Source organism: Clytia hemisphaerica, unplaced genomic scaffold (genome assembly GCF_902728285.1).
Source record: "Clytia hemisphaerica strain Z4C2 unplaced genomic scaffold, Clytia hemisphaerica genome assembly, whole genome shotgun sequence".
In the NCBI taxonomy this organism is placed as follows: Eukaryota; Metazoa; Cnidaria; class Hydrozoa; order Leptothecata; family Clytiidae; genus Clytia; species Clytia hemisphaerica.
Window position 1 is genome coordinate 1835939 of NW_027103564.1, and position 15760 is coordinate 1851698.

At 32.9% G+C, this 15760-nt stretch overlaps 2 protein-coding genes across 2 annotated transcripts; both read right to left on the bottom strand.

The window, feature by feature from the left end:
- Nucleotides 1-275: 275 nt before the first annotated feature.
- LOC136800953 (uncharacterized) lies at nt 276-2268 on the bottom strand. The gene is made up of 2 exons (XM_067057564.1): nt 1097-2268; nt 276-968 (listed from the first exon to the last, which is right to left on the bottom strand). The coding sequence occupies exons 1-2, from the start codon at nt 2223-2225 to the stop codon at nt 523-525; spliced, it is 1575 nt and encodes a 524-aa protein (XP_066913665.1). The 5' UTR covers nt 2226-2268; the 3' UTR covers nt 276-522.
- A 127-nt stretch (nt 2269-2395) lies between these two features.
- Nucleotides 2396-4547, bottom strand: LOC136800954 (uncharacterized). Its single transcript, XM_067057565.1, has 2 exons — nt 3456-4547; nt 2396-3039 (listed from the first exon to the last, which is right to left on the bottom strand). Exons 1-2 carry the CDS (start codon nt 4522-4524, stop codon nt 2594-2596), a joined length of 1515 nt encoding a protein of 504 aa, XP_066913666.1. The 5' UTR covers nt 4525-4547; the 3' UTR covers nt 2396-2593.
- Nucleotides 4548-15760: the final 11213 nt, after the last annotated feature.

Below are 15760 nucleotides of genomic sequence, written 5' to 3' on the forward strand. Positions count from 1 at the left end.
ACGGTTTAAACGATATATTTGACATTAAAAATAAATTTGTATTGGAAAAGTGTCAATTTTTGTGACACCTTACTGTCAGAAATGTCATCATGCTCAAGGTGTGAAAATATTTAGGTGTCAATTTTTTTTTTATTTTGAAGCAAAATAAAAGTTAGGAATTTACAGAAAATTTCACGGCAAAAGCTCTATTATTTCAGGAGCTATTACCAATAGATTGACTTCCGAACAGAAAGAGCCCCCCCCCCCTAGTTCGAATAGGGTTAAAAAAAGTCATATTCAAATGTTCCAAAAGTATTTATGCATGGTATTATATCAAAAACAATATTTGTTGGTCTAAGAAAAAAATAACAAAATAATATCTTTCCACAACAGGTTGAAGCGGCTACGAAGGTTCAAAAATATCAATAAGAAAGGAAACTTTTTGACGTAATTTATTTAATTAGTATGAAATATTACTATATCCTTAACACGCCAAGATCATTTAAGGTATCTCAAAAGTTCACGAAAGTTTCTTATAGCATATCAATGTTCACAAAGTTCTAACTCGCGAACGTTAAGTTTATCTTTGTTATACTTCCGTTCAGTCATCAAATCCAAACGAAATTTTTTCGCTGATCGAGCTCTGATCACTCCTTGCTGAGGTGCAACTTCTCTTGTGGAAATGATCTTTTTCTCAGGATTGACAAAAAAGAAAACAACGATACGACGTGAAGCAGCTTTTGTTTTTGACTCGTTGACAAACTTAGCAATTTTGTGAATATGACAATTTGGGAAGATCATAATATAGCCCTCTTTCGTTGGGAAATGCCCAAGTGGGATGTAAGCCTCTGAAGCGAATTGGTTTACAACTACTGGTCGTTCCTGAGGGACGTTCCAGAAAACTTGAGCCCTTTCATCTATATGGAATGCTCTTTTGAATCGAAGATCTCCACCAGTTAAGTCAGCATCACGATCAATAAAATAAAGACCTGAAATGACAGATTGAGAATGATATCAAAGTAAAAGTAAACCTTTTAAAAAAATATTTTCTGTCAAATGCAGGAGAATGGGGCAATTAAAACTTTAACGTTGTAACCAGATCGAAATCATTTGTTACCTGTCATGACAATATTCTCATGTGACATTCCTTCAGCATGCCAAACACCTTCATAACTTTGACCAGGTTGTAAAGTATAATCCACAATCTTTGTAATAACTTGCAACTCTTGATCACGGAATTTGACGTCAGGTTTTGAGAACTTGAATGATTCCTCGCTTGAGAAATTCACATCTTCGTCACTATCCTCTTGCCAGAACTCCATGGTCTTAGAGTATGCCCAGACTTCTTCAAAATATGGCAGGAAAACCTCAAACAATTTTTCTAGGTCATCATACATCTCTGGAAACTTATCCTTATCAAGGTTGTTGATATACTCTTTAATTGAGCATTTGCCATCTTCGGAAACATGGAATGGTGTTGGAAGCCATTGGAATTTTGAATCTTCGTAAGGTCGTCCCCAGAAATCTTTTTCTGACTCTTCTTTAGACTTCTTGGATGTTGGAGGATCTACATCAGGTAATTTCTTCAACTTTGAAACACCCTTAATATAAGAATACAAAGCAGGATGCACCAAATCTCTAACAACATCATTCGAATTTGGATGAAAATCAATTTCAGTTTCGTTTGCAAGTTTATCAATATTATTTCTCAATGAATCGCGTAAATTATCAGGAACTTTGGAGTTTGAATAGCAAACTCCTTCAGTGATAACTGCATTCATCCTTGTCTTCCAAAACATATCAAGGAATGAAGATTCGATCACTTCAGTACTACAGTAATCAAACGATATAGAAGCTTCGATATCGTGATGGGAAGAATCACTGGAAATAATCTTATACTTCTTAACAGTGATCCCTGCTTCACTAAACATTTCTTTAATTTTTTCTTCCTTGGTTTTAACAGCAACACGTAGTTTCATCGTAGCACTAATTGCATCGGGATCATCATCATCATCATCATCATCTTCTTCTTCATCTTCTTCGCAGTCCTCATCTTCCTGCTTCGGTTGATTATTCGGAATCGACGTCTCCACAATCTCAAAACCTTTTGGTTCAATATCCTCAAATACAATCTTGTCACCTGCCAGATATTGAAGACAATCCCAATCTCCAACTTTTGATAAGATGCTTTCCAAATAATCGGCTGTTGGGAACTTGGTCTTTTCTAGCTTCAAATTGGAACTCATTTTTTATTTGTTTTTTAATCTTTATAAACTTGTCTTGCTAAAATGAAAGGAGAAAGAGATAAACACATGAAAAAAGGATTAATATTCAAGCCTATAGAGCTAGGTAGATTTAACAACTTTAAATGATGAAATTTTCAGACTTCTAGTTCCAAAAAGAAACGAATAATTGATATAATTCTAATTGTGTCAATAATTTAAAACTGCTTCAAATGTAAGTACAAAAATAAATTACAAAAATAAGATCCTAAACGGGAGTATAAAAAAATTATAAATTACTGTATAATATAATGTGACATAATTTTAAATTGCATTTTTACTATAAAGATTTTAGCTACACAAATTTTGACATGATCAATAAATGAGTTTTATCAATGTTCACAAAGTTCCAGATCTCGAACATTCAACTTTTCTTTATCGTATTTCCTTTCAGCCATCAATTCCAAACGATACTTCTTTGCATCGCTTAAACTTATTTTCCCTTGTTGAGGTGCAACTTCTCTTGTTGAAATGATCTTCTTCTCAGGATTGACAACAAAGAAAACAACGATACGACGTGAAGCAGCTTTGGTTGCAGACTCATTGACAAACTTAGCAATTTTGTGAATATGACAATTTGGGAAGACCATAAGGTAACCTTCTTCTGTTGGAAAATGACCAAGTGGACGATAACCAGTTTGTGCAAAGTCATCCACCACGATTGGTCGACATTGGATAATGTGCCCAATGAACTGAGCTCTTTCTTCAATGTGGAAAGCACGTTTAAATCGAAGGTCTCCACCAGTTAAGTCAGTATCACGATCATTGAAATAAAGACCTAGAAACAAAAGAGGTAGTTCGAATTTAGATTAGATGGTGAATAAGGTCGTGTAGTCGGACAACATTCTCGTATTTATTTAATCATATACTGTAAAGACTTAAAAATTCAGAAAATGAAAACAATAGGAGAACAGCAATTTTTAGTTTAAGACTTAGATCAGAAAAGTCGTAAACCCTTTTAGTGTCGATGTCGGCATCGGCAATCCTCTTGTATACTTGGTTTTAATATTGAAGAATCACCATTTTTTATCATAGTTAACAAAAATAAATTTTCTCCAAACCTGATTAAACATAGTTTTTAAAATTAGCCTTCTGTAGATTTTGGCAGAATAACTTAATCCACATGATCCAACACTAAAAATTGAGCATAATGCTTACTCTGCTTAATTGATTAAAATAATAAAAACAACTTACCTGTCATGACAATATTTTCATGTGACATTCCTTCAGCATGCCAAACTCCTTCATAACTTTGATCAGGTTGTAAAGTATAATCCACAATCTTCGTAATCACTTGCAACTCTTGATCACGAAATTTGACCTCAGGTTTTTCAAAATCAAAATTTGAATAACAGCAATTAATATGAAATTCACTATAATCAAAGCTCATTGCTTTGGCATAAGCCCAAACATCTTCGAAAAATGGTAAAAACACTTCAAAAAGCTTTTCTAAATCACCATACAGCTCTGGAAACTTATCTTTATCAAGGTTGTTGATGTACTCTTTAATTGAGCATTTGCCATCTTCGGAAACATGAAATGGTGTTGGAAGCCATTGGAAATTGGAACTTTCGTATGGTCGTCCCCAAAAGTCGAGTTCCCCTGATTTTGCCGAGTTATTGGTATCAGGAAAAACCTTCTTCAGTTTTGATACTTCTTTGATGTACGAATACAAAGCAGGGTGTACCAAATCTCTGACAATATCATTTGAATTCGGATGAAAATCAATCTCAGTTTCGTTTGCAAGTTTATCAATGTTCTTTCTCAATGAATCACGCAGATTATCAGAAACTTTTGAACTTGAATAACATACACCTTCAGTGATCACGTTACCCATATGCTTGTTCCAAAACATATCAAGAAAAGGAGATTCGACGACTTTGTACTTTTTCATATCATAAAACTCAAATTGAATGAAAGCGCTTACATTTGGATGACCCTCATCAACAGTAGATATCTTTTCATAATTTAAAACTTCAATATCAGCATCCTGAAGCACTTTTCTGACATGTTCTTCGGTTGTGTTTGGATCAACGAAAAGCCTCATGGTAGCTCGAGATTTATCTTCATTATAATCTGTACCAGGTTTATCTTCAAAGACAGTTGTATCAACTACTTGAAAACCTTCAGGTTTCACTTCTTTGAAAATGATCTTTTCACCAGGAAGAAAAATCATACTGTCCCATGGTCTAACCATCTCGACAACCTCCTCCATGACATAAGGCTGTGGAAATGTTGATTTTTCTTGTTCTAAATCCGGCATTTTTATATCTTTTGTTTCTAGTCTGTAAATAAAAAGAAAGTAAATAAATAAAGATCAATTTCAGTTTCTTTTGGCAAGTTAATCAATATTCTTTCTGAATGAATTACCAAAACTATCAGGAACTTTGGATTTGGCATAGCAAAGCATAATAACTTATTGTTAGAGATTTTCCATCACCAATTTATTTAACGTTCACTTTTACACATGCCCAAGATTTAGATTCATTGAAACCTGTTGAAACCTAAATCAAATTTAAATTTGAACTCATTAATCATCATTTAAATAGAATAGAATTTGTATAATTTATAATAAATTTAACTCCTTTAAAAAATAAAATTCACATAATGTAAATCAGTGATAAAAAATATGCAAATAGTATGATGAATTTCACTAATTTGAAAATATACAAGACGTTGAAACCTTCTTGGTATTAAAATCCATTCGTTTACAACATTGCCAATAAAAAAAACATGTATAATAAACTAAACTCCTTTAAAGATTGATGTCAAAAAAATTCATTAATTATTACACTATAAGTTGTCAAAGAATTGTTTTAAGGTATGGAATTGTACCTGCCAGTGATGTGAATGAAATGTAAAGCTATTGGAATTTTAAATTATACTTAAAATATAAAACCAAGTATTCTTAATAACATCAAAATTAATTCACTCGTCATTTGTTCACAATAAAAAACATTCAGTATAAACTCTTCACTTCCAAAATGCATTACGGTGGCTTGTTAGTGACATGTGTAAACTACTTCTACTGGTCTCTAAGTCGACTTACAAGCATCGACTTACAAGCAGTAAAGTGATTTAGAACTATCAAGTCGACTTGGTGCTTGTAAGTTGACTTAGAAACAATAAGTATTAGTACACATGGCACTAACAAGCCCCGGTACAAAATTGATGTGATTTAAAGGTTTTATTTTTACATAAGTGTCCTGTCTCATATCAGACACATATTTCATGTCAGGTCGGTGCCGCCTTTTGTATATTATGCTGATACAAGCAAAGAATGTTTTTCTTTTCCTCTTTTTGACCAATCTTGCTCCAAATTCGTGTCAATCTAATGTGAAAAAGCTTGTGGATTTTTAAAATTGATGAATAAGCAAACGATATCACTCTTATTTAAAAACAAAAAATTAGAAACAAAGTCTATTAAAAATGATTCCTAAAAAGCTGTTAAAAAATTGAACTTACCATTGTATCTAGTACAGTAATGTGAATGAAATATAATGAAATTGAATTTGTAAATGACACTAAAAAATGTAAATGCATTGTTCAAAGACATGGTTGCATACACTAAAGTGAGTGTAAGCCCAGTGTAATATAACCATATAATTGAAATTGTAAATGATTCTAAGAATTGATAACAAAATATTATTTTAAAATATAGTTTCATCCAGTAATGTGAATGAAATGTAACGTGATTGAATTTGTAAATGATACTTAAAAATGTAAATGCATTGTTCAAAGACATGGTTGCATACACTATAGTGAGTGTAAGCCCAGTGTAATGTGATTATATAATTGAAATTGTAAATGATTCTAAGAATTGATAACAAAATATTATTTTAAGATATAGTTTCATCCAGTAATGTGGATAAAATGTAACGTGATTGAATTCGTAAATGATACTTAAAAAATGTAAGTCCAGTGTAATATAATCATATAATTGAAATTGTAAATGATTCTAAGAATCGATAACAAAATATTATTTAAGATATAGTTACACCCAGTAATGTGAATGAAATGTAACGTAATTGAACTTTTTGTAAATGATACTAAAAATGTAAATGCATTGCGGTTCAAACCCTTCTAAGACATGGTTGCATATACACTAAAGTGAATTTAAGCCCAGTCTAATGTAATTATATTATTGAAATTGTAAAATGATTCTAAGAATTGACAACAAAACATTAAAAGATATGGTTTCATCCAATAATGTGAATGAAATGTAACGTAATAGATCTTATCGGAGTTTTTGATTTTTCTAAAAAAGCAAGGCATTGTGGGATTGTTTCCAAGGTATCACTATATAAATCTCTTAGGGATTCCTCGAGGGGATTATATTGTGATACCCCGAAACAATCCCACAATGCATCGCTGTTTTGGAAAAATAAAAAACGCCGATAAGGTCTATTGAATTTGTAATTAAATTAAATTTGATATTAAAATTGCAAAAGATAATTTTTTAAGATAATCATTCCATTCGGTAAAGGGAATGTGATTCTCATTTTTTATAAGAGCATCCAAAATTTTTGAAGCCTTCGGATGTTCTTTCTTAACGTTTTGAGTTCTAAGCCTAAAAATGTTCTTAACATGTTCTTATTTTCATCATTTTGTGAGAAATTTTAGCCATTTTTCTAAGAAATCGGGTATTTTAAAGCCCGCAAAGCCTTAAAATGCTTTAACTTGTTCTTAATATTTCCGCCATCAAAGCCTTATGTTCTTAAATAGTTTGTTCTTATAAAAGACACGTGTATAATGCAGGGAGGGCCCACACCAACATAATGGAAGGTCAATAAAAAATATAGTGACTAATAAGGAGGCGAAAGGATGGTTTACGAAAGCGGGAGAAAAATTCAATTTTTATCCATTAAAATGGCTTAAAATGGCCCTATGACTGATATTGCCCAGAGATATAAAGCTATAAAAAGTAAGAATCCTGCTTTAAAATAAAAAAAAACTATTGGTGTGGGCCCTGTAATGTAAATACACAAATTTCCTGTTAGCAGATTCATATAAAAAAGTCACGAAAAAACGTCGAGTAAAGCTCTGATTGGCTGAGACATGCAAAGATTACCTCATACTTTGGACATTTCGAAAGAAAATGTGCTAATGTGTGCAATATTCAGCCAATCAGAGCTTTACTCAAAGTTTTTTCGTGACTTTTTTACATGAATCTGCTAAAAGGAAATACGTGAATTAAAATTGCATGAAACCTCGAGATCAATGTTCGCAAAGATGCACCCTGCGAACATTCAATTTTTGCTTGTCAAATTTACGTTCCGCCATAAGCTGCAAACGATAGTCTTCCGCAGTCTCACGGTCAATCGTGTCTTGCTGTGGCGATACTTCCATTGTTGAAATGATCTTCTTCTCAGGGTTAACAACAAAGAAAACAATGATACGACGTGAAGCAGCTTTTGTTTTTGACTCATTAACAAACTTAGCAATTTTTTGAATATGGCAATTTGGGAAGACAAGTATATAACCTTCCTTTGTAGGGAAACGACCAAGAAACATAAAACCTTCCTCAGCGAAATCATAGCAAACCTAGGGTGGATCTTGGGGTAAGCCTTTAAGTTGATCGTTTTCAAATCTATGAAAAGTTCTTTTGAAACGAAGATTACTTCCAACCAAATCCTTATCTCGATCAATGAAATAAATACCTATGAAATAATGGAATGGTATTATTCACTAAATTTAACAGCAACATTTCAGCAGCCGATCAAGAGTTTACCCGTTTTTTATAAGAAAATCTAAAAGTTTTGAAGCCTTCGGACGGGTCCACAAAGCCTTAAAATGTTCTTAACTTGTTCTTAATAGTTTGGTCACCGAATGTTTTCATATACAGTTGACTCTCACTAATTCGAACTCAAACAGGGAATCTTATTTGTTCGAATTACAGAGAGATTCGAATTATAGAAAATATTTTAAGAGGATGTTCGAATGTTAACTTTTCTCCAGTAATCGATCTTGCCAAGTCATGTTCCCGATAGAAATCTCTGACCATTTGAATTGCATTTTCCAAAAAGGCTTCGTTTGGAAAAATCGTATCCTCTAATTTGAGGAGTGAACCCATTTTTTTAAATATTTTTATACATTTTTCACACTGGTAAAGAATAGAAAAGTTTTATATTGTATTGGTGATTTAAAACTGAAACATACTGATCAGTAGAACTGTCAAATTGATCAACAGTCTTCAAAAGAAAGTCCAAAAGTAATACCAGAACACTCATTTTAATTATTTGGACTTTGACGGCATATCTAGACCGAACAAGCTTTCTATTTTTGCTCGACGTTTGCTTGAAGAAAAGGGGTTAAAGGTTAAATCAAGGTTTTAATAACATGAAACCTGATCAAACATAATTTTCAAAATTTGGTACATTGACTATATAAAGGCGTAGTCATAAGCTTTTTTGATAATCAAGTGTAGTTAATATGTCATGTTACTCTCAATATCGCGCATATGGTTCAGTTGATACTTGTCATCTCCATAGGGTGTCCCTGTAAAAAATCTAAATAAATAGTTATTTTGAATATAAAAAATTAATCAAACTAAATATAATTTAAGATAAGATGTTGCGGAACAACCTTCAAAAAAATTAGGTTATTGTAAAGTATAATCCACAATCTTTGTAATCACTTGCAGCTCTTGATCACGAAAATTTATTTAGGCTTTTGAAACTGAAAAGTTTTTTTATTGGATAATGACTTAAAATCATAGTCATCTTCGACCTCTCCAATGTCAACAGCTTTTGAATATGACCAAACCTCCTCAAAATAAGGTATGAATAACTCAAACAATTTCTCAAAAAAAGTGTAAAGCTTTGAAAACTTATCTTTTTCCAAATTGTTAATGTATTCTTTAATGGAGCATTTTCCACTGGTAAAATATAAAAATAAACCATTGGAATTTAGAAAGTACATAGCGTCGTCCCCAGAAATCAAAGTTGTATATTTTAGCCTTCTTACTTACCTTTTGGAGAGTTGTATCCATAATATTAGACGTTACAAAAGACGAGATTCGTTCAGTGATACCTTCAATGAATGAGCACAAAGCCCCTGCACCAAATCTCTAACAACATCACGTCTAAATTATCAGGAACTTTAGATTTGGAATAACACACGCCTTCATCAATAATATTGTTCAAATCCATCCTTCCCAAAGCCCAACATAAAAGGATGATTCAATTATTTGCTCAGTAGCATCAAACCTCGCCAACGCCAATATTGTGATATTTTTCATTACTCAAGATAATATCAATATTGAAGTAGTTCAATTTCACATCCATAGTCCTGTTGCCACTTATGCAAATAATTCTTCAAGTCTTCTTTGTTCAATTCAAGATCAAATATATTTGGTCTAGCGTGGCATCCTTTATCTCATTCATGATGTTCACCAAAAGCTAAAGCTTCCACCATCTCAAGTCCATTTGTCTGTAAATCTTTAAAAACAATCTTTTCACCATTTATAAATCTGCCATTTTCAAATTGATTATCATTCAATGTTACTTCAAAATCACCAACCAAACTGACATCTGGCTTTTTTTCCAATTTCTTTTTTTGATTTATTCTGAAAGTACACAGATATGAAACAGTTTTTATTTCTACAGAGTTTTGAAGCGGTTTATTGACTTGCAGCTCATAGTTACCAGAAGAGGTAAAAGAGGGTAAATAAACAAAATAATCTGACGTCAGTAAAGGCCGAGGTAAACGATTCCAACATTTCATCCAACATAGAAATTGAAATGTTGGACGAATGTTGGATGAATTTTGGAAAGGTGTTGGATCTCCTTAAAATCGTTTCGTCGCAATGTCCAACATCATTTTCATCCAACATGGGTTTTCATTCATTCTTTTTTTAATTCATTCTTTTCAAATTAGAAATGACAAGGATTTTTATATCCAGTGTAACCAGTGCCACTACTGCTGTTCATGCGGACAAAAATTATAGTCTAACAATTGGACCCTTAAGCTTAGTACTCACTTGTTGAAAAAGTGGCGTTTAACACTTTAGTCGCACGCGTCTAATGATAAACGCAGGCGTTTAACTTTTCAGATCATCTATCTAGGAGCTCTTTAGCAAAGAGAAATAGTAAAAGAGGGGAAAAGTGAAACGAAATCGAAAGTAAAAACCAAAAATTTACAAAAGAATTAAAAAGATTTAATCTTGTTTACATTGCGGTGCCTTTGAACTTTAAACGCACATATCAAAATTTTTTGATATGCGCGTTTAAATATTTTTTTTCTAAGTTCGATAAACGCCGGCGTTTAACATTAAACGCGGGCGTATAAATTAAACGCCGGCGTTTATTGAGTGTACTCACTAGAGATCTTATGGTTTTATACGCGCGCGTATAAAGTTATACGCCGGCGTTTAGTGTTAAACGCCACTTTTTCAACAAGTGAGTACCAAGCTTTACACTGCAGAGAAAATTCTGGCGAAATATCGCCTCTTATGGTGCAATTTCCTGAAATTAATTTTTCTATTTCAAGGCAAAAAATGGTCAAATTTTCTAAAATTTTACAACAAAAACTATGTTCTCATTTTTTACACACTTACAGTGCATTTTGGGAAGCCTGAAAAAAGTACCTTTAAAGGGTCACACCTCTACGATAGATCGCTTAATTTCAGTGCCCCTCCCCCTTGGTTTATTTTCCGAAAAATAAAACATTCGAGCTAGTAGCTTCTCTACCATCTTTATAAATTTGTTACGAGATTTTTCGAATTTTTGACAAAAAAACATTCGATTCTATTTCTAATGACGTCATTCCCTTTCAAATTTTGGATGTGAGCTGAGTAAACGAATCCGACATGATCCAACACGAAAAAAAGAAGTAAATGTTGGACAAAATGTTTGATGGCGATCAAACTCCCATCCAACACTTTTTTTCTTCTTCAAACATAATTTTTTCTTCCTTTCCGATTTTTGCATTCGAGTAAACGATTCCAACATTCTGTCCAACAGAGATAAAATCATGTTGGATGGAATGTTGGAATCGTTTAAGGCCGAGGTAAACCATTCCAACATTTCATCCAACATCATCCAACATGCCAAAAGTAAGTGTGTAAAAAATGAGAACATTTTTGTTGCAAAATTTTAGAAAATTTGACCTTTTTTTGCTTTAAAATAGATAAATAAATTTCAAGAAATTGCACATTAAGAGTCGATTTTTCGCCAGAATTTTCTCGGCATTGTAAGGGTCCAATTGTTAGACTATAATCTTTGTCCGCATGAACAGCAGTAGTGGCACTGGTTATACTGGGTACTGGATATAAAAATCCTCGTTATTTCTAATTTGAAAAGAATGAATTCAAAAAAGAATGAATGAACACCCATGTTGGATGAAAATGATGTTGGATATTGCGACGAAACGATTTTAAGGAGATCCAACACCTTTCCGAAATTTATCCAACATTTGTCCAACATTTCAATTTCTATGTTGGATGGAATGTTGGAATCGTTTACCTCGGCCTTCGGCCTTAAGAAAATAAACAAACACATTGTATGCCAAGTCAACAAAGATGTAGCAAAAATATTTCTTGGAATTATGAATTTAAAACCCAAGTTATCATTCAGTTTGTTCATATTTTTTGAAAGCAACCTTCTATATCACACCCCCTTCTCACAGACACACTGGTAACCCTTCCCACTGGAAAAATTTGCCAAAATATCGTCACTAGTGGAAAATTATCCTCCAATTTCTGTCTCCACTGAGAATAATCAAATGAACCAATCCTCAGTGCAAAATATTTACTATTTTTCTCATCGCCATTGAAGTTTCTGACTTGAAAACTAAAGAATTGAAATCCCTATTCATAAAAAATATAAGAATATCAATCCCCATCGAGTTTCAGTCCGTTTTTTTTAATCCCCACTGGCTGAAAAAATCCTACCGGGTCTGTGAAAAGGGGGTGTTGTATCGAAATGTTTTAGACTAAACTGGCCGTATACATTGACGTGCAAAATATTTATTGATAAATAATACTTCAAAAAATAAATAAAGTATCAAAAAAGTAAGTTATATTAAATTCTTTATAAATACAGGTTATGAAAATAAATAATGAATGATAAACAAAAATCAGTATGATGAAGTGTATGTTCGAAAAATTGACAAAAAAAATATGCATGAATAAAATTATGCATTGCTCGCTGCTCGCAGTTTGAGCACTCTTGTGACTCCACAATGCAATCCACAAAATGTGTAACCGTACATCCTGTGCCCAAGTTCAGTAGTTGCCATAAAGCCATTATGGTAATAACCGGGAGGGCACATTGCTACACATTGCGTATGCATGAATAAATAAAGTTTTAAATTCTAAATCGTGCAATTGGGCAGGGGCAAGCAGAGTAGGCTGAGAAAATATCATTTAAGTTTTGGCATTGAAATATTTGGCTAACCCATAATCAGTTTTGCGGAAAATTTGTCCCCTGCTAGTGATAAACTAACATAAACTAGAAAAGGGTTGCCCAAAACCAATATATGAAGGGCGGTTAAAATTTTCTTCTTGACTAGTACGCTTTCGCCAGATTGGATTTTAAGAGTGCTTCCTTTGCGGGTCACAGGAGGTTAAATAAACAATAAATGATGCAAGAAATGTCTATGTATAATCTCTCTTCTACTTAATGGCCCGGCATGTTTTTTACACTCAATGTTCACAGAGGCTGACTTCTCTTATGTTCAATTTCTCTTTATGGTATTTACGTTCAGCCATCAATTCCAAACGATACTTCTTTGCATCGCTTAAACTGATTTTCTCTTGTTGAGGTGCAATTTCTTTTGTCGAAATGATCTCTCTCTCTCGGGTAAGTTATGGCATGTCTTAAAATTACCATAATTTTTAGATCGCATTAGTCGACAGAAAATGACCAAACAAATGACTGAACATAAAGGGTACTATCATGTAGTTTCTAGCCTGATGTGTAACCTAATTGTTTTTTCGTTGATTTTTGCTAAATCCAAAAATGATTATTACGTAATAATCGATGACGTCATCAAAACTAAAAATTGAATTTCTCAAGAATGGTTTATCTATTTGTCTTCAAACTTTCACCAAAGATGTATCTTAATAAAGTCGATCATTTGAAAAAAAATTATTTTCAAAATTTTGATGACGTCAGTAGAAAATAGGATTTTTCGTTTTTTACTAATTTCTGCTGACATCATCAAAATTTCGAAAAGATTTTTTTTTCAAATGATCGACTTTATTAAGATACATCTTTGGTGAGTGTTTGAAGACAAATAGATAAACCATTCTTGAGAAATTCAATTTTTAGTTTCGATGACGTCATCAATTATTACGTAATAATCAGTTTTTGCGGTTTTTCGCGAAAATCAGCGAAAAAACAATTAGGTTACACATCAGGTTAGAAACTACATCATAGTACCCTTCACGTTCAGTCATTTGTTTGGTCATTTTCTGTCGACTAATGCGATCTAAAAATTATGGTAATTTTCAGTTTTTGAGACATGCCATAACTTACCCGAGCTCAGGATTGACAAAAAAGAAAACAACAATCCGACGTGACGCAGCTTTTGTTTTTGACTCGTTGACAAACTTAGCAATTTTGTGAATATGACAATTTGGGAAGACAAGCATGTAACCTTCTTCTGTTGGAAAACGTCCAAGAGGCATGAAACCTTCCATTGCAAACTGGTCAATACTAATTGGTCTTGTATCCTGTCCATTGATGTAGCTATCAGAAAGGTAGACCGTTTCATCATAGTGGGATGTTCTTTTAAATCGAAGATCGCCACCTTTTAACTCAGAATCACGATCAATGAAATATATACCTGAAATTGAATAACAAGGCAAAACTCTTTGAGGCTATTTTCCTTTAACCCTATTATTATCAGGCTTTTTCGGATTTTGTATTCTCAAGGGGGGGGTGTTTTCCACCAGCCTTGCATAACTTTTGATCTAGAAAAGATATGGACTTGAAATTTGGCTGAAATGTTCTCTACCATAAAAGGAGCTCGTAGAAAAAAATTTGGGTTGATGACGTCATCATAAAGGTGATAACGTCATCACAAACTTTCACACTTATCGCTGACCAATGAAAAAGTACTATTCAATATAATAGCAATTAAAGTTGAACGAATGGAGATTTTTCAATTCTGTTTTGAATTTCTAAAAGCCAAAATAAATATCTTTAACATATTTGCCGGTTTTTAACATACTAATAAAATTGACGTTTTAAATCCATGCAGAAAATGAGTAAATTTTTTCAAAAAACAATGACGTCATTTTTGATGACGTCAGCAGTTTTTGAAAAATTTTTTAAATATTTTTTAAAATTTATTATTGATACCTAAAACCTGTCAAAATTTGAAGTCAGTTGGTTGCCTAGATCAAAAGTTATGCTAAATTTAAAATTTTGGGATTTTAGAGGGTTTTAGCTGGATTGTATGATATGCCTGGACAAAAAAGTCATAAAACCTGATCTGGTCGGTGTATAATTGTAAAATTTGATATACATGCTGTTAATAGGATTATATTAAAAGTCAAAAACTTTCAAAGTGTTAAAAAAAATTTTCAGTGAGCTATTAGCAAAAGAGTGCCAGCCTGGTGGAAAACACCCCCCCCCCCTGATAAAAATAGGGTTAACCCTTTAACTGCCGCGGCATCTTTTCACACCCTCGACCTATTTACCGGCCTATTTTTTTACACCCTCAATATTTGCCTATGTCGGCATATGACGAAGATTAATCTATTATGTGCTATTTCCAGACATTTGTAAATGGGGGAATGGTGTTAAATATTATTTGGGGTTGTCAGAGTCTCGTCAATTGTATTACTTACCCAAATAGAATTTCTTCAAAGAGTAAATATATAATAATGCGTACCTGTCATGACGATATTTTCATGTGACATTCCTTCGGCATGCCAAACACCTTCATAACTTTGACCAGGTTGTAAAGTATAATCCACAATTTTTGTAATCACTTGTAACTCTTGATCGCGGAATTTGACGTCAGGTTTGTCGAACTTAAATGTCTCTGATCTATGTTTCTCATAATCATAGTCAATTTCCTCGCTAAAGTCCACAGCTTTGGCATATGACCAAACCTCCTCAAAATAAGGTATGAATAACTCAAACAATTTCTCAAGATCAGAGTAAACATCTGCAAACTTATCTTTTTCCAAATTGTTAATGTATGCTTTGATGGAGCATTTACCATCTGCTGAAACATAAAAAGGTGATGGAAGCCATTGGAACTTTGAATCTTCGTAGCTTCTGCCCCAAAAATCTAATTCCCATTATCAGGAACTTTAGATTTAGAATAACAAACACCTTCGTCAATAACCTCTTCCATCCACCTATTCCAATATTCATCATAAAATGGTGATTCAGTGATTTCAAAATTTCGAGGACTCAAACGATAAAACCTTATCAGCGCATTAACATTGTGATATTTGTCATCACTGGAGAGAACTTCATATTTAATAATCTCAATCTTACAACCATTATCCTGATTTTCCAAATCCTTTTTGACGGCAT